Consider the following 16,268-nt stretch of genomic DNA (forward strand, 5'->3'; position numbering starts at 1 on the left):
TAGGATTATTCCCTTTGGCTAGTGGAAGTTTGGCCTTCGGGGTTTTCAGGCAAAACAATCGTCAACTTCTCTAGCTAAGATCTCTGCAACAATGCAATCATCTTACACTAGTCTTAAGGATGAGAATTGCCCTCCTTTTTACCCTCTATTTTCCACTCCTTTGCCCATTCTCCTGATAGCATGACAGAATATGATTTCACTGAAACCAAATGTTCACTGGACCACTGGCCATGGTCTCGGAGCTTTTGCTCATGACTGCAGTTCAGGAACCCATCTTTTGGTGACATGCAGATAGGGAGCTAGTGGGGAGGGTGGGGAAGGGGTAGGATATAGGGAGACAGGCTTTGTAGTTGGATGCACTTGGAAACACAATCTCATACAAACAATAACCCCTTACAACTCAAAGCAGGATCCCTGCATGTTCCACTACTTTTATTCAGAGTTGTCTCCTAACACTTCTCCCATCAACCAAGGACCACTGTTCGGTTTCCTTTGCATCCTTATCCATGGTGACCCCCATTCCATCGTACCCCCACTGGCTTCATGAACTTATCTCACAGGTCACACCGACCAGAAGGTACTTCAGAACCACCCCCTGCTGCAAAGTTGAAAGTTACAACAGCAAGCACGCTTCACTGCTTCATCAACTTCTGCCACATCTACTCTCCAGTTTTCCTTTTCCAAGAAAGATCCACCTATAAAAGTTCACACGCCAAACACAAGTTAAGCTAAAGTTTTATTTTGTGTCACATTATCTGAAAAAAGCCATATTTAACATGACTCCATGTTAATAATAATAATAATCTTAAAAACAAGTAACAGTACTACTGGATTACTGGTCTGGATTGAGCTTAGTTAACCTGACCTGCTCCAGTATTCAAAGCCACCTTCACCCCATCCACAAGTTGGCCCACGTAATGCACTAAAAGTTGATATCAGCTGTGCTGGTGTCCATCTCGATGACAGCCGTGCGACCGTGGCAGCCATTGTTGGCCCACCTAGAAGCGACCACTGAACCAATAGGGATGATTTAGTCGGGGCATGGGGTGACGTTGGTGCAGTGGGTATGAAGAGCATCATGTGAATGGGAGAGAGAGGGACGTTGCATCTCGCCCTCAGGTCAAAGAAAGCAACCAGGACTCCATCATGCGGTCCTTGGAATTCTGGCTCCCATGATCCCACTTAGCATTCCCCGTATCTTGTCTAAAGCCATGCTCATGGTCCCCCAATCCAAGGCAGACATCCCCCCTCTCTCTTCCCTCTCGCTCTCTCACTAAATCATTTTACCATGATTCCCACCTGTTCCTTATGGTTTAACTTTTAAAGCCTGAACCCCTTTGGAAGTTTGATGGAATGTGGATGGGCCCCAATCAGAAGTGTGACGAGGGGAAGTCGGTGAAGAGTAAATCTTTGTGCGCCTCGGGCGTGGTAGAAAATCTGACGTGGAGCGTAACACTTTTCATGATTGGTCCACGTGGTCATGCTTTCTAACATCAATTAAATGTATCCATTAAATGCTTACATGATTATTTTTGGTTTAAAATTTTGAATGATAAAAATATCTTTTCTGAAAAAATTATGATATCCCGTGATCTGTTTATGGCATCTCGTATTCTGTTATGATATTTTGAAATATTTTATAATTTTTTAGAAATACGAATTCATAAAATCATAAAGAAAGAAAGGCATCGATCAGAACATTTTCATCATTCAAAATTTCAAACCAAAAAATAAATCATGGATGTATTAATAGACATTGAAAAGTATGACTAAGTGGATCAATGGGAAGGGGCGGTGTACTGTTATTGCACCGCATACGGTGCACAAAGAATTTCCCGTGAGTGAGACATTGGTGGGCGTCATTGCATGTGGAGGATCAGTAGAAACAAAGGGCCCTAAAGGTTCCCTGGCGTCTCATGGTAAGATTGGAGTACAAGAAGATAACTGAGGATTTACTCATTGAAGCCCCATGGCTGCATCTGTAGAAGGAAAAAAACAAAGGTGGGCATAATACTATGCATTGGATTCCAATCGGAGAAGGAATTTTAGCCTCATTGCTAAACTTGATAACGATAATCTATTATCAGGATCAGGCATGCATTCGTGCTCGAAAGCATGGCCGGTCAGCGATTAAATTTAGTCACATCAGTATTTGGAGGCTCGTGATATCTTTCGAAATTTTATCGTTTGTCTCAGCAGATGTGTTCATGAGTAGGTTTAGATATGAGGTTTGCTTGCTTGGATCTTTCTTTGCCAAAAAAAGAGAACCAAATAAGTAGTATGCTTTTATTAGCTCTTTTCATTTTGTTGGGTGAGATACATGAGAAGAGGAAATCTTTCACAAAGGAGTCACTTCCACTTTTGTTATTATTGAATACTATAAGTTTTACCATCATCCCACATGATGAGCAAGATAAGAACCTTCTTTAATATGTGACTAAGACTTGCACCACCAAAATGAGACCCTTCATGAAAACTCCACTATGTGAACATGGGATAGCATGGTTATGTTTTAGATATTATCCAATTTGAAACATGCCATAGAAGGTATTCCATTTAAAGTAGAATTTGTTTTGCCTATATGCATGTAGTTGATGGCGATCTACCTCCAAAATATAACGAATTGTTACATATTTTCTTGAAGTACATTCACCATTGAAGGAGAATCAAATGCAGACCTGAACTTACAAAATCCAATTACATTGAAAATCAACAAAATAAATTGATGAAAAAAATTCTCTCTCAATCCTTTTTTTTTTTTTCCAACTCAATTCTCTCTTCTCAAATACTCAGAGGAGGCACTTAAATTCACTTAATGTTCCATTTACCCTTCTCAATTCTTTTATCTATACTCAGTTCTGTTATTCAAATTGATGGAAATAATCATCTCCTTCTCTATTTATAAATATGAAAGGAAGAGTGTAAGTGGAAATTTATACGTCCTTTCGTTGTATACACCCCATCATCATATGATCCATCAGGTCATTTACCGTTGTGACCCTGAAATCATCATCTAATCAGAAGAGAAGGGGCATCCTTTCTTTTTATCCATGTGTGTTCGAATGGTTTTAAGAGAGGAGAGAGATAAAGGTAGAAATTAAACTTTATCAACTTAAAAGTTCAAATTTTTCGAATATGTAAGATAAGAATTTATAGCTAAATATATCTGTATTTAGTTTTACATTAAACCATTTGGAACACATCAAATTTTTAAAGTACTTTAATTAATAAACTAGCAAGACCTATATTAGGGATATCAACAGGATAAATTCTGTGCGGTTAGTGAAAAAACTGAAAACAAAATCTAAATCTAAATCTACTACTTCCCTCCCAAAAATGAATAATTTTTTAAGTCAAAGATCATAGCCGGCACCCCTTTCTCCAAAAAAAAAAAAAAAAAGAAAGAAAGAAAAAAAAGGAGAAGCAAATTAATCAAAACCCAAATCAAAAACCAGAAAACTACCTCTCTTTATTATAGGGTTTGTGACAATGTGGCTTTGGACAATCCAGATTGGGTAGGATAAAGGATTAGGATTATCTATGGTTATTCTCATAAAGTTAATAATTTAAATTTATAATAATATAAAAGATATTAAAGGTTTTAGATATCCGAAATGTTCGGCTTTAAATTAGATTTTATGTTCGAGATTGGCTCAATGTCGGGTTTCATTTTGAGTTCGATTTTGGATCAGAAATTATCAAAATTATAATCAATACTGAAGCTAAACAATCTTTAATTTTTAAATCTATTATCAAAATCATCTCCATTTTAATTAAAACCAATCTATTAGATTCGAAGATGGATAAAATATTAAAAAAAATTATAGGAATATCTTCTCAATTTTAGTTCAATTTCACTTATATTCGATATACTTTAAAAAGTATCAACTAGTCCTTCTAGTTATCGATGTGTTCTAATATGATCCAGTCATTTACTTACCCACAAATGATGTTATCTTTTTCTCTAAATGGATAGACATGCCCTTCGCTCATAGATAGGCTTGGAAGAAAAGAGAATGAGGAGGAAGAGGGAGACACCGTGGAGGGAGATGAGCTTATGGACGGCGGAGAAAGGGAGAAGGAAGAGATTAATCGAAGAAGAGGGAGGAGGGAAGAAGATGAGAAGGAGGAGGAGGCTGCATGGAGAGGGATGGCTTATGGATAGCTTGAAGGAGGAGGAAGAAGGGAGGAGGAGGAGATCAAGAAGAGAGGAGGAAGGAGGGAGGAGGATGACTAAGAAGAGAAGGAGGAAGGAGGGGCGGTGGAGAAATGGACGGAGATGGAAGGAGCTCCCATGGAGGAAGAGAAATGGATGAGGAAGGAGAGGAGTAGGGAAGATGGATGCCAGTGATAGAGAAGAAGGAGATCAATCGGAGAAAAGAAAAGAGGAAGGAGGAGGAAGAGGTGGAGGAATGAGTGGAGGTGAAAGGAGCCGCCGTGAAGGAGAAAAAATGGATGAGAAAAAAAAGGAAGATGGATAAGAGAGAAAGAGAGACACTGGTGACGGAAGAGGCAGAGATCAATCGGAGAGAAAAAAGGAGAAAGAGGAGAAGAAGGATGATGAGGAAGGGAAGACAGTGGAGGAATGGATGGAGGTAGAGGGAGCTATCATGGAGGAGGAGAAATGGATGAAAAGAAAAGAGAGGAAAAAGAAAGAGGAAGGAGGAAAAAAGAGGATCGCCAGTGATGGAAAAAGAGGAAATCAATCGGAGAGGAGGGAGGAGGGAAAAGATGGACATAAAGATATTTTTATCATTTTATAAAATACTTAAATAAGGTTATGATTATGTGATACCATTTCATTGATGGAGATAGACAGCTGGATCACATTAGAACACATCAATAACTAAAATAATTAGTTTGATATTTTTTAAAGTATAAAAATATAAATAAAATTAAATTAAAATTAAAAAAAATATTTTTATATATTTTTTAAAAATATTTAAATATTCATCTTGCCGACGTCCCCAACCTAGATGTTGGCCGCGTGTATCAGTGATAAGGACCAGTTATGTGATCACATGCATTGAGCTTTCTTTTCCTTGCTGATTTGCTGGTCCCAAATTACATTCCAGATGATGCCAAGTGCCAACGAGTAAACTCGAATGCCAGCGAGAAGAAAGCTGCAAGTGTCACGATCCATCATCTGTAGTGTGTGTTTTTTTCCCAAAACAATGGTGCAAGCACTAAGAACCATTTCCACAGAACGGTGGAAATATCATCCACGTCAAACACGTACAAAACCACCTGCCAAGATTAATATCCTTCCAACAAAAAAAAGGTGCAACCTCTTTGTGCCATGCAAGGATACGTCAAGATCATCAACTATTCAAGCAATAATATTATCACTTTACGTACCTTCAGATAATTTTAAAGTTAGCTTTTAGGGATGGAATATGAAAGGTGGCTAGGGGAGCTTAACTTGTCCATTTTTATTAGTGGCCAAAGATACGATATCTTAGATCCTACCAGATAAAGCTGATAGGCCCTATCACACTCTCTAAATGCGAACATAGTCTCTGATAGATAGTGGTTATCCGAGAGTGTGATGACTTGCTCCTTGGTGGACCATAGCAACATCTAAGCTTGTTATTTCTTGTACTCTCCAGCAGCTCGAGGTGACGACGAATTGACTCGTGTGGACTTCTCTACTTCAGCCTCATCCGCGTTGCCCATGAATTGCTTTTGAAATGCTTCCATCATTTGCAAATTTGTAGGTTGGATACTAAAAAAAGTTAGGCTTTGTGAAGGTTTATGGGAGGCAAGGGGCTTAAGGGATGTATGATTAAAGCATCATCATTCCTCACATGCATGCATATAGGAAAACATGAATGGCAATGAATTTTCTTTATGTCCGGATATAAGGATCATAGAAAGAATCCAAGAAGCTTGTTTTTAGTAATAGATGGATGGAAAAAGAGGGATGCATCATGTGTGGAGTTGGATCTTGAGAATTAGCATTATGATGGTAAAGATGGATGGGAGCGGATAGATGGGGATGCCATGTAACTGATGTCACATTGAAGGATGGTCTACAGACGACACACTTTCTGTCATGGTTTGTCTGATGTCTGAATTGTCTCCTTGATGAGATTGTTCAGCTAAACTAACGTTGATGGGCCTTGCCCCTCTTTTTCTCAGCAAAGACATCAAGATATTGAGATCACCACAATGATTAACTTGCTGCAACTCTTTTTTTAACATCAGCTAATCATCAGATTCGAGTTGCTCTGAAAACTAATATTTAATATTTTACAAAGGAACAAAAGAAAAATCAAGAGAAAACGGAGGTGGAATCTCAACAAACAAAAAGAAAAAAAGAGAGAGACTCATGGATGATGAGCCTCCCAAAAAGTAACAAGCTTTTCTTGAAACGTAATGGTGGGAGGAAAGAACCCTTTAGGCCAAACAAATTGGGGAAATATGAGTGGAGGCATGATGTACAGGCGACAGCCCAGTTTGACATCCTCTCATGAGTTTTCCAACATTAACTTCAAAGAGACAGCTAAAAACTTCAATCCTAAAGTTGGCATGGTAATCTACCTTAAATCACTCGTACACTAATCTGGAAAAAGAATCACTCGAAAGATGTTCCTGAGGAAAGTGGCTAAAGAAATAATTGCCAGTCCTGGCCTGCACAGAAACAGCCACAAGTTGGACCTTTACCTGCTCAGAAACAGTCAGAAGTGTGGCATTTGGGAGCAGTTTGGTTGCAGGTAATCATTCAGAATTCGAAGGAAAATACAAAAGATGTAGAGTGGTAGGAGACTATCAGCTATCACCAACATAAATAGGTAATATCAGTACCCAGTTTCCACTTGAGTAGTGCAGAATCTGAAATCAAGGACAGCATAACCCTAAACACCATTAACTTTATCTACCAACTGCATGGACAAATCATGAATGAAAGGGAGAATAAATATCTCATAAAGCCCAAAGACCTTTATATATTCTGCTGACAGGCTGCAGTTGAGACAGACTACAATGGCCAACATTACTTTGGTCAACCAGTTGGCATACCAGCTCCGACCATCATTTCTTATGGAAGCAAAACAAAGATTTCGACGAACCAATATGCCTTCTATATATGTCATTTATGTTTGCTTCGCAATCCAAATCAGAATCAGAAAAGAAATCCGAATGAATTGAAATCAGAATCGAAATGAACATCGCAATCCAAATCAGAATCAGAAAAGAAATCCGAATGAATTGAAATCAGAATCGAAATGAACAGTTGAGGCTTTAGGAAAGAATAGGGATTAAGTTTTAGATAGATTAAGCCATTCCCAGCCATTCCCATTTCACTCTAGAATTGAAATCAGAATGAAACTCCTCCACACCAAACGGTCGGAACGGGAGTCACTCATTTCCATTTCAATTCTAACCCCCTTCAACCAAACACCCCCTTAATTTCTAAATAGTTAATAGCTAGATATGCAAGAGGAGAGCACTTTATAAAATTTACCTGGGCAAGTTAAGTGTAACCAGCACCATGCCAGATGCCACAAGGTATTTGGGAGAATCCAAATCACAAGCATAAGTTATATTGATAAAAAGAAAAAGGGTAAAAAATGATGAACCAAGTGAAAGAGTGGGGAGCCTCTTAGCAAAGAGAAGAAGTAAAGAGCTCAATGAATCCTCCCTCCATAGACACAAGTAGCCTTGCTTGAGGCCTAAAAGCAATGCAACAGGCTGAAGGAGATAAATTTATATAAACAGATGCATATTGGATGCCTTTCCAAATGTCCGCTCAACTGGTGTGGATCCCCACCGGTCTCTATATTTGGTATCTGAAACAAAGTCCATCTAGTATCACTCTAATTTAGACATCTTTATATGAAAATCTGTTGGCTCTATAAGATCTTTGCTTAAACAGGCTCAGAGACTAGTGTTGAATAGAGATAGATATGCCTGACAAATGTTATCCATCTATTAACGATACCCAAAACTTATTTCCCTTTTATCTTCAGGTCATCTTAATTTGTTCTTTGACAATGTTTGAGGAAAGTTAGTATGGAGAGCTACATTCTTAAGAAGAGCCTTCACCACTCCGTGAAAAATTAGAACTCTTGCTGCTAGTGGTTTACCTCCTCTCTGTCCAGTGCTTTCCACATCTAAAAAGCATGAGAGAAGCTAGTTCAAATGCCATCCACCACCATTCCACAATCATGGGAGACCCGCAGTTTCTTGCAAGTGTGGAAATCTTTCGTATATATTTCAAAGATTTCAGTTATCAAACGATGTATTGGGGAAAGATGGAAGACCAATCGAAGTATCCATCATTCATAGTCACAAGCTCTGTTCACCAGCTATGGTAAAAGTTACATGAGCCCGAGTCTGCTAAGAAGTGATGATCCCAAGTTTCTGAAGTATGGTTGAGACAATTTCTTTTTTCCGTCCCCTAGATTTTTCACACCTCTTAAATCTTAATGTGCTCTGTGAGCTTCTCGCATGTATTCAGAAACAGATATATACTGGATGACAACAATGTCTCCATGAAAAATGGAGCAACACTCAAGGCAGTTGGTAAAAGAAAATTTGACAATTCACTTTACATGGAGGTGAACCAAAAGGCTAGCACTGAAACAAATTGGTGCTCCTCGTCACAGGTGAACCAAATGGTTTGCAGTACAAATATCTGAAGGATGCACCGTGGGCCCTGACATGAAATTTTGCAACAAAACCACTAGATTAACAAGAATTCTGGAATATTTAGACATACCAGTTGCAGCAGCTGCAATGAAACAGAATTAAGAGCACCAATTCCAGCAAGAAAATGAGGAAGGAATGTCGCCAGTTCTTCTGATGTACTCTGCTTGTTGAGCTGTCCTTGCAGCTTGTTGGTTTTTTCTGGTCTCTGCTGCTGCACGCATTTCCTCAGCTTTATGCTTTGCAGCTGCTAGCTTGTTCATAAGCTTATCATGTGCACGAGCTCTCATCCTCTCCACTTCAACCTGAGAAGAAATGAGCATCAACATCCAACACATTGCATTACCACAAAAGGGAAGACATGTGACACTTCTATAATTTTTGTTTAAAATCATCTGCCATCAGGTCGTTAACTGTTCAAACTTCAAATCCCCGACATAGCAAGCCATGTAAAAGAATTATACTACATTAACATGTTGCTCTCATGATTTCGCAAACTTAAATTGGTATTCACTTGGCCCTAGATCCTTGATGTGCTTTATCTTTTTTCTATATTGTCTCAACTTCTGTATTAAATACAAGTACTCATGCATCCTGCCCGTTGATATAGATTTAGACTGATGGTGCTCACTTATATTAACACAAATACTTTTAGCACTGCACCTTACTAGAACCTATCAATTTATTTATCTTGGTTCTACATCTTATGCTTTCTCAGAAAAAAAGAGAGAATAAAAACATATTGGTTCTCTTTTATTTCTGGACTTAAATAGTTGTCCTTCCAACTGTAAGCCCAAAACATGAATATATGTATGTGTGTGTGCATGTGCATATACATACATACATACATACATACATATATATATATACATATATATATACATATATATATATACATATATATATACATATATATATATACATATATATATATATATGTATACATCATACATGTATCTATACATATATGGATAGACACATGTATGTATACACATAACATTGGGGCATCCTATTAGTAAGCCGACCTGGACCAATTTATCAGCTTGCGATATTATTGATCGATTTGATTGGATATGTAGAAATATACATATATGTATACAGACACGTATCTATACATATACGTATAATATGTATGTATGTCTATACATACATATATGTGTATATATACATATGTGCGTCTATATAATAGCATTCCCTTATCTCTAATTACTTTTGTTTTGAAGGTTTTAAGAGATAGATAGCAGCATTGTTCATCACATTATTCTTATAAACCAGTACCTTAATTAGCAGCTGCAATCTTCTAGGCAGGGTTTGCACCTTCACCGAAACTCTCTAGAGTCTAATGCTTCTCTCCCCCCACCACCGGCTCTGCTCCCCTAAATCGCTGGGAATGAAGGTACCATGCTATATCTCCAATTATTTAAAATCCTCCTTGTTTGCAAAATATTATTTAACAAGCTAGTTCATCAAAATTTGTATAGCCTCTCTGAGCTCTCCGTCTCACATCACCCACTGTCTGTGGACCCCCTCAAAATATTCCAGGCACTATCCCATGCCCATGCGATATGATCAGAGATCTAGAAATGGATAAAACAAAGAACTACAAGAAGAATAATAACAATGTTGTGGATAGTAGTTGAACATTACATGTAAATTCTTCCAAAAGTGACCACTTTAGCTTCTAAAAGACATAATTATTTAATCTCTTCTTATTTTTGCTAGAATTATTTAATCTCTTCTTGTTTTAGCAATCTTCCATGAAAAAGCCCTTTTAACTTCTCTCACATGCTATTTTATGGTTGAAAGTATTTCACCTTACCACCATTATAAAGGAACAGGCTTCCCTTTCCTCTTTATTCTCATTTTCTCTATAGATCTCGTACCACCTTTCTAAATAAAAAATAGAAAACAAATTTGCTATATATTTTTTTATGGATATATGGCAAAGACCAAAAATGGTCATAAGATATTTCAAACAATTAAAAATGATAAATAAAGTGAAAACAGATCGATGTTATAATATTGAAAATACATGTTGATCATGATATGCTAAATTCTAACACATCAAGTTTTTCACTCCTGTACTCTTGGTAGACCTCTAAAGATTGACAGCTCAGTTTTCTATTCTAATAAGAAATAGAAATCAAGATTAATGAAATAAATGAAGTTCTCACAGTGAGCAAGTAACAACTATCCTCCATGTAAGCTTATGCACTGTCCCTTCAGTATGTCTCTGCAGATGGATGCAATAGAATACAAGTACATATGAGAAAACAACTCTTACTCATTGTCATGTGGTAATAAATTATACCTCAATTTTCCTCATTTCAGCTTCAGTTTCTGCTTTCTGGTGATTTTCCCATGCTTGGATTTTGATTTCTTCCCGTTTAAACCTGAAAATTCATTATCATCATGAATTAGAATCTGCCAGTGGCCAATGTACCCATAATTGCTCAATGATCAAGCATCAAACATTCAAAGTGACTTGAAATGATTGAGCTAAAGCATACAATTTGCAAAAAGATGATTAGATGGAAAAAAGCAGAAAAGTGTAATGGTATAAATACCTGGCCTGATACTTGGCTATCTCTGCCTCCTCCCAGGCTGCTGCACGCATCTCAGTAACACTTTTTGATCGGTCAACTGGAAGAATCTTGAGAGAAACAGATGCATCCTTTTCCTCTTCTTCTTTGCTTGCCCATGCAGCAATGTTAGTCTTACCTAGCTGTGCGCCAAGAATCATTATCTCTCTTCTAGTTTTCATTTGCAACTCCTTTTCACTCAGCCCATTGTTGCCATCCCTGTGGCCGTCAGATGAACCAGTAATGTTTGCAACAATGTTTGAATTTGGTGCACCCCTCTGCGGGGTTGATGATCGAGAAGAAGTAGGGCTGCGTGTTGGTGTTGAGGCTCTCACAGGGGTTCCTGTCCGAGAGGGCTCTTGGCTAGCAATGGGAGTCATTTCTGTGCCCATATCTCTCATAGACACCGACCTAACTGTCGATGGGGGAGTAATAAGGGTGGTAGCAGTCTGAGGTAATGTAGATGAATCATGACGACTAAGAGAAACTGCCAAAAAAAAAAAAAAAAAAGAAAATAAAAGATGTCTTCAAATGCTCTGATCTTGATGAATATTCCAATGAAGTCCATCTCTCTCGCTTGCTCTCTCTCTCAAGGGAAAGAAAAGGATGACATTTTCCATTCTAATTATCATCCGAGGAATTAACTCTGTTTATAACTGCTTAATTTTGCGTCAAGATAATCCAACCAGCAGTTTATATAAATTTTGATGAAATGATCATGGACTTTATGAAAAATGATTATGGACTCACATGCAACAAGCAATGGGAATGGTTTAAAATATTTTTAAAAAAACGTTTTCCCTAATCAACTCAAATTACTTCCTTGCACATAATAAACTAAATTTAGAAACTTGTTTTTCTGTAACTCCTTAAATTGCTAAAAAAGTATAATCAATTCTGAAAACACACTCTAGATTTGAAATTCTGAACAGATGTTAGCATGTGCACTCTATAAAGCATAACATTATAATAACCAATCCCTTTACTTATCCTATTTGACAGCACCATTCATCAATTCATTAATGGACAAAAAAAAAAAAAGAATATACATTACTTACTGCATAAAAGAACCAAACATAACCAACTACACAAATACTTAATTCAAAAAAATAGTTCTTGCTTACCTGCTGGATCTGCAACTTTCTCAACAATAATCCCAGGCTTGGCACATGAATCCACCACCTGGTAAGAGTTGGGAATCGAATTCACAGCCTTCTGCCCACCAAATCCTCTCTTTTCTTGGCTTGGATCAATCCTCTTAGTGTCTGCATCCTCTGTAATCTCCACAACCACCTTCGTCAAAGATTGCCGGCTACCATAACCAAACTTCTCTGTTTTCTTTGATTGCACTGCACTAGCTTTATAAGGGCGGTTCAAATTGGGGCTCGCAATCCATTTCTGTGCATCATCCCATTTCGAAGGCGCCGGTTTTGAGAATGGCGGCACGAGAGCCGACCGATGGGGAGCGCGTTCACCCTTGTGGAATTCGAAGGCAGATGACACACCGTCTGAATCAAAAGAATCTTCCACTTGAGATCTAATCCTGGAGCTCGATAGGCTTTGATCTGTAAATCTGTGACCCGTCATTGTTTCCAACGAAGTAGAGCATTCAGGGAGGGAGCTCACCATGTCCACATCCTTGCAATCATCCGAAACACTACCACCTAATCACATTCATGGCAGCTCTATCAACTGTGAATCCAAATCTTAGATTTTTCAAATAAATCTCCATCAAAAAAGAGATTTTTTTTTTACAAAGAATCTTACAAGAGTCATCAATATCAGCAGCAACTGCTGCAGATCTCAACGAGAACTTGGACTCCATCTCCTCCTCTTCTTTCCTCTTCTTCTCCACTCCCAAAAGCATCGCTCGAAGCTTGCTGGGAGAAAGCCCACCGCCCTACAACACAAAAAAGGACCAAAAAACCACAAAATACTCCTCAAATCCAAACAAGATCATGCCAAAATGTATCCCAAAAAAACACAAATCTTTCTGTATTCAGATCCCACACTGACCCCCAATGTCACCCCCCACTCCATCTCTCTCTCCCTCCCCTACTCCCCCGTCTTCGAACTTAACCAGCAAAATCGGAATCCGACAAAGCATTCATCGGAGGAATCGAATCCAAAGACAGAAAAGAGATAACCCGCGGCCAGATTCGGAGGGATATAAGATCTGAGAGAGAGAGAGAGAGAGAGAGAGAGTACCGGATGAAAAGGCTTCTCGATTCGTTCGTAATCCATGGCGGAGGTGGGTTTGTGTGGCTTCGCTAGCTCCGGGAAGTGGCGGAGGCCGCCGAAGGCTGGAGTCGGTGGGCCCGGCGGTGCCGCCGCTCGCGTCCGCTTCCCCTTACCGCCGCCGTAAATTTGAAGAGGGCCTTCTCGAGGTGGATCTCCCGCACTGGTACTTAAACCCCCCCACCTTAACTGAACTGAAACCCAAAATATATAGACCTGGCATACTGTGATATTACAGTATTGCCACTGTTTGGCCTTTTTCAAGCACCCATGCCGTCGCTTCCTAGATCCGTTCTGTTGACCGGTCAAACTTGAGGACGAGATGGTTATTTGGATTCCCAAAGGGAAACGGAAACGGGGAACGACGATGGTATGGGCTTTTCTCAAGAGGAGTAGCCGGAGGGGAGACAGGAATGCTGCAGGGGGGTGCGTGGGGTGATGATGGGTTTGGAGGTTTTTCGGAAACAGAGTATAATGATGTCACAGCTGGATTAAGTTGGGTTCGATCATCATATGAATATATTTTATATGAGCTTGTCGGGAAAAGTGTGGGCTGCCACAGATTTCATTTTAAGAGGGAGGGAGCCACACGAGATTTGGCATTTTAAATGCAAAATCCAGGGAAGATGTTTGTTTGACTTTTTGGAGAAGACGTCTCAGTTGGTGCCTTTGTCGGAGAAGATAGTATGCTTCAGTCTTCGGGAGAGAGAGAGAGAGAAGAAGAAATTAATTGGCCTTCTCCGATTTGCTAAGTATTCTAGGAGAAAATATTCGGGTTGCAACGATGATATCAGTTGTAATAAATCAATAAAAAATTAAAAATTGATAAAATATATAAAATAATGTGAGATATTATCTACAAAAATCAATGTAATACATAATAACAGATGAAATATAAAGATTTTTATTGATTTATTAAAAATTTGACATCATCGTTACAATAAATATTTTTTTGTATTCTAGGAAGTAATTGGCCATCTCTTCTTTTTACCTCTGAGTTTTTTGGAAACACTTTTTCAACTCAAGAGTTCTTCGTTACCTGCTGAATTGGATCTTCTATGGACAAGGTGGAAGGAATCTCATTTTAGGAAGGAGCTTCTTCATGTTGGTTGGATAACATAGCCTTTGTCAACCTCTTGGATTCCTTTGGCTATGAAGGAACAAATGACTATTTCATAACAAAATTTGGGAATGGAGAAGTTGCTCTTTAGAGAAATACTCAGAATCCGAATCTTGGAACTCTTGAAAGCAAGCTTTTCGAGAGAATTGGAGGAACTACTGGAAAATATTCATTTCCTCGCTGACTAGCCCTGTTTTAGACAAAGTCAAATGAGAGCTCTCTCCTTTACTCAGTTGAAATTTTGGGTGATGTCTTCTCCTTGATCGGTCTCAACTGCTTATTGAGGTTTTGCAGAACCTACTAGTCTCCTTTTGGTGTTCAACTTTTAGTCTCATTAACTATCTTCCTTTATTTTATACTACTCTTCGTTTTTTCTTAAGACGACTCATTGCTCTGTTTCCATATACTGAATGAAAGTGATCCTGCAATGGGCTCATCTTCTCCTCAAAAGAAAAAAAAAAAAAAAAATGCAAACTTCATTTGCTATGCACGCTACAATAGAATTTGATGTCATGATGTTTGAAACTATGTATGTTGCAAAAGAAGAACACTTCATAAAATGGGGCATGGAAGCTACATTTGGAAACCAGTTTGAAAAGAAGACAGTTATCCTGATACAAAAATTTCTTGTGAAAGAATTATTGATTTATAATAATATTCTTAAAATATAAGTGAAAGTAATAGCTATTATATATATATTATTATAGCAAAGCTCTAGATCAAGGAGTAGTTTGGTTGGCAACAGTCTGATTAGTTCGGTGGTCAATGGTGATCCAAAGATGATTTGGTACTCCTAAGACCTGGAAGAAAAATTCCATCGTCAGAGATTCTTCGATGGAGAACCTTTTAATGGTTAAGTTAGTCGAAGCTTTGATAACAATTGAGGAGAATCTTTAGTAAGTGAGTGGATTCGAAGCTCAAATAACTTATCCAAAGATCCTCTATAGTCCCTTACTACAGAGGGGAGGAGAGAGATATTGTTATAGCAAGCACAAATATAGGGCACACACAGATTCGTACAATCACACAAAATAGAGAAGAGAAAGAAAAACAAACACAGGATTTACGTGGTTCGGCTGAAAAGCCTACGTCCACGGGCAAGACACGAGAGAAAAATTCCACTATGATGAAAAGAGAGATACAATCACTCCAGAACTCTCCAAACCCTAGCCGCACTTTGATTTCCCAAACCTCTCACAAAAACTACCGAGATTGGCAGAAAATACAATATTTATACTGGTCCGTACCGCGGGGGGCGTTGCCCCCCGCACCCCCCAATGAGGTCAGTGGTGGGCTTCGGGCATGGGCCTATCGGCCCATGCCCTCCGCTACCACCACAGACCTCCCAAAATATTTCATTCAGGTCGCAACGCGGGCTTTTCAGATTGGGTCATAATTCGAGCCCATAAAAGATATCCAAAATTCAAGCCACATTAACAGATATGTTAGTTCAATTATTGGTAACTATAACGGAGAATCATGATCTATGATGAGTTATAGATAATGGATGATTCATAGTATTAAATTGTGTGCCATATTTTATTGTAATTGTCAAGAGTTTTATTGAAATTGTCCATAAGAGATATGGGACTGACCCACGTTCTCCTTATAATGGATCAATGTCCCTAAATTTTCTAGAGTTGTCAGCTTGGTCCAATCAAGAGGTTAGGAGAAGTATG

General features: G+C 38.5%; 1 protein-coding gene across 3 annotated transcripts; it reads right to left on the minus strand.

The window, feature by feature from the left end:
- Positions 1-8,496: 8,496 nt before the first annotated feature.
- LOC105058911 (uncharacterized) lies at positions 8,497-13,670 on the minus strand. 3 transcript variants are annotated; one of them, XM_010941984.4, is made up of 7 exons: positions 13,440-13,670; positions 12,999-13,131; positions 12,356-12,895; positions 11,217-11,718; positions 10,961-11,042; positions 10,824-10,882; positions 8,775-8,954 (listed from the first exon to the last, which is right to left on the minus strand). In XM_010941984.4, the coding sequence occupies exons 1-7, from the start codon at positions 13,473-13,475 to the stop codon at positions 8,936-8,938; spliced, it is 1,371 nt and encodes a 456-aa protein (XP_010940286.1). In that variant the 5' UTR covers positions 13,476-13,670; the 3' UTR covers positions 8,775-8,935. The 3 variants fall into 3 exon arrangements, with proteins under 3 accessions (XP_029116082.1, XP_010940285.1, XP_010940286.1); XM_029260249.2 differs by lacking the exon at positions 10,824-10,882 and having other exon boundaries at positions 8,497-8,954; positions 11,217-11,646; XM_010941983.4 differs by lacking the exon at positions 10,824-10,882 and having other exon boundaries at positions 8,497-8,954; positions 13,440-13,669.
- Between the last annotated feature and the right edge of the window lie 2,598 nt (positions 13,671-16,268).

Source organism: Elaeis guineensis, chromosome 16, assembly GCF_000442705.2.
Source record: "Elaeis guineensis isolate ETL-2024a chromosome 16, EG11, whole genome shotgun sequence".
Lineage (NCBI taxonomy): Eukaryota > Viridiplantae > Streptophyta > Magnoliopsida > Arecales > Arecaceae > Elaeis > Elaeis guineensis.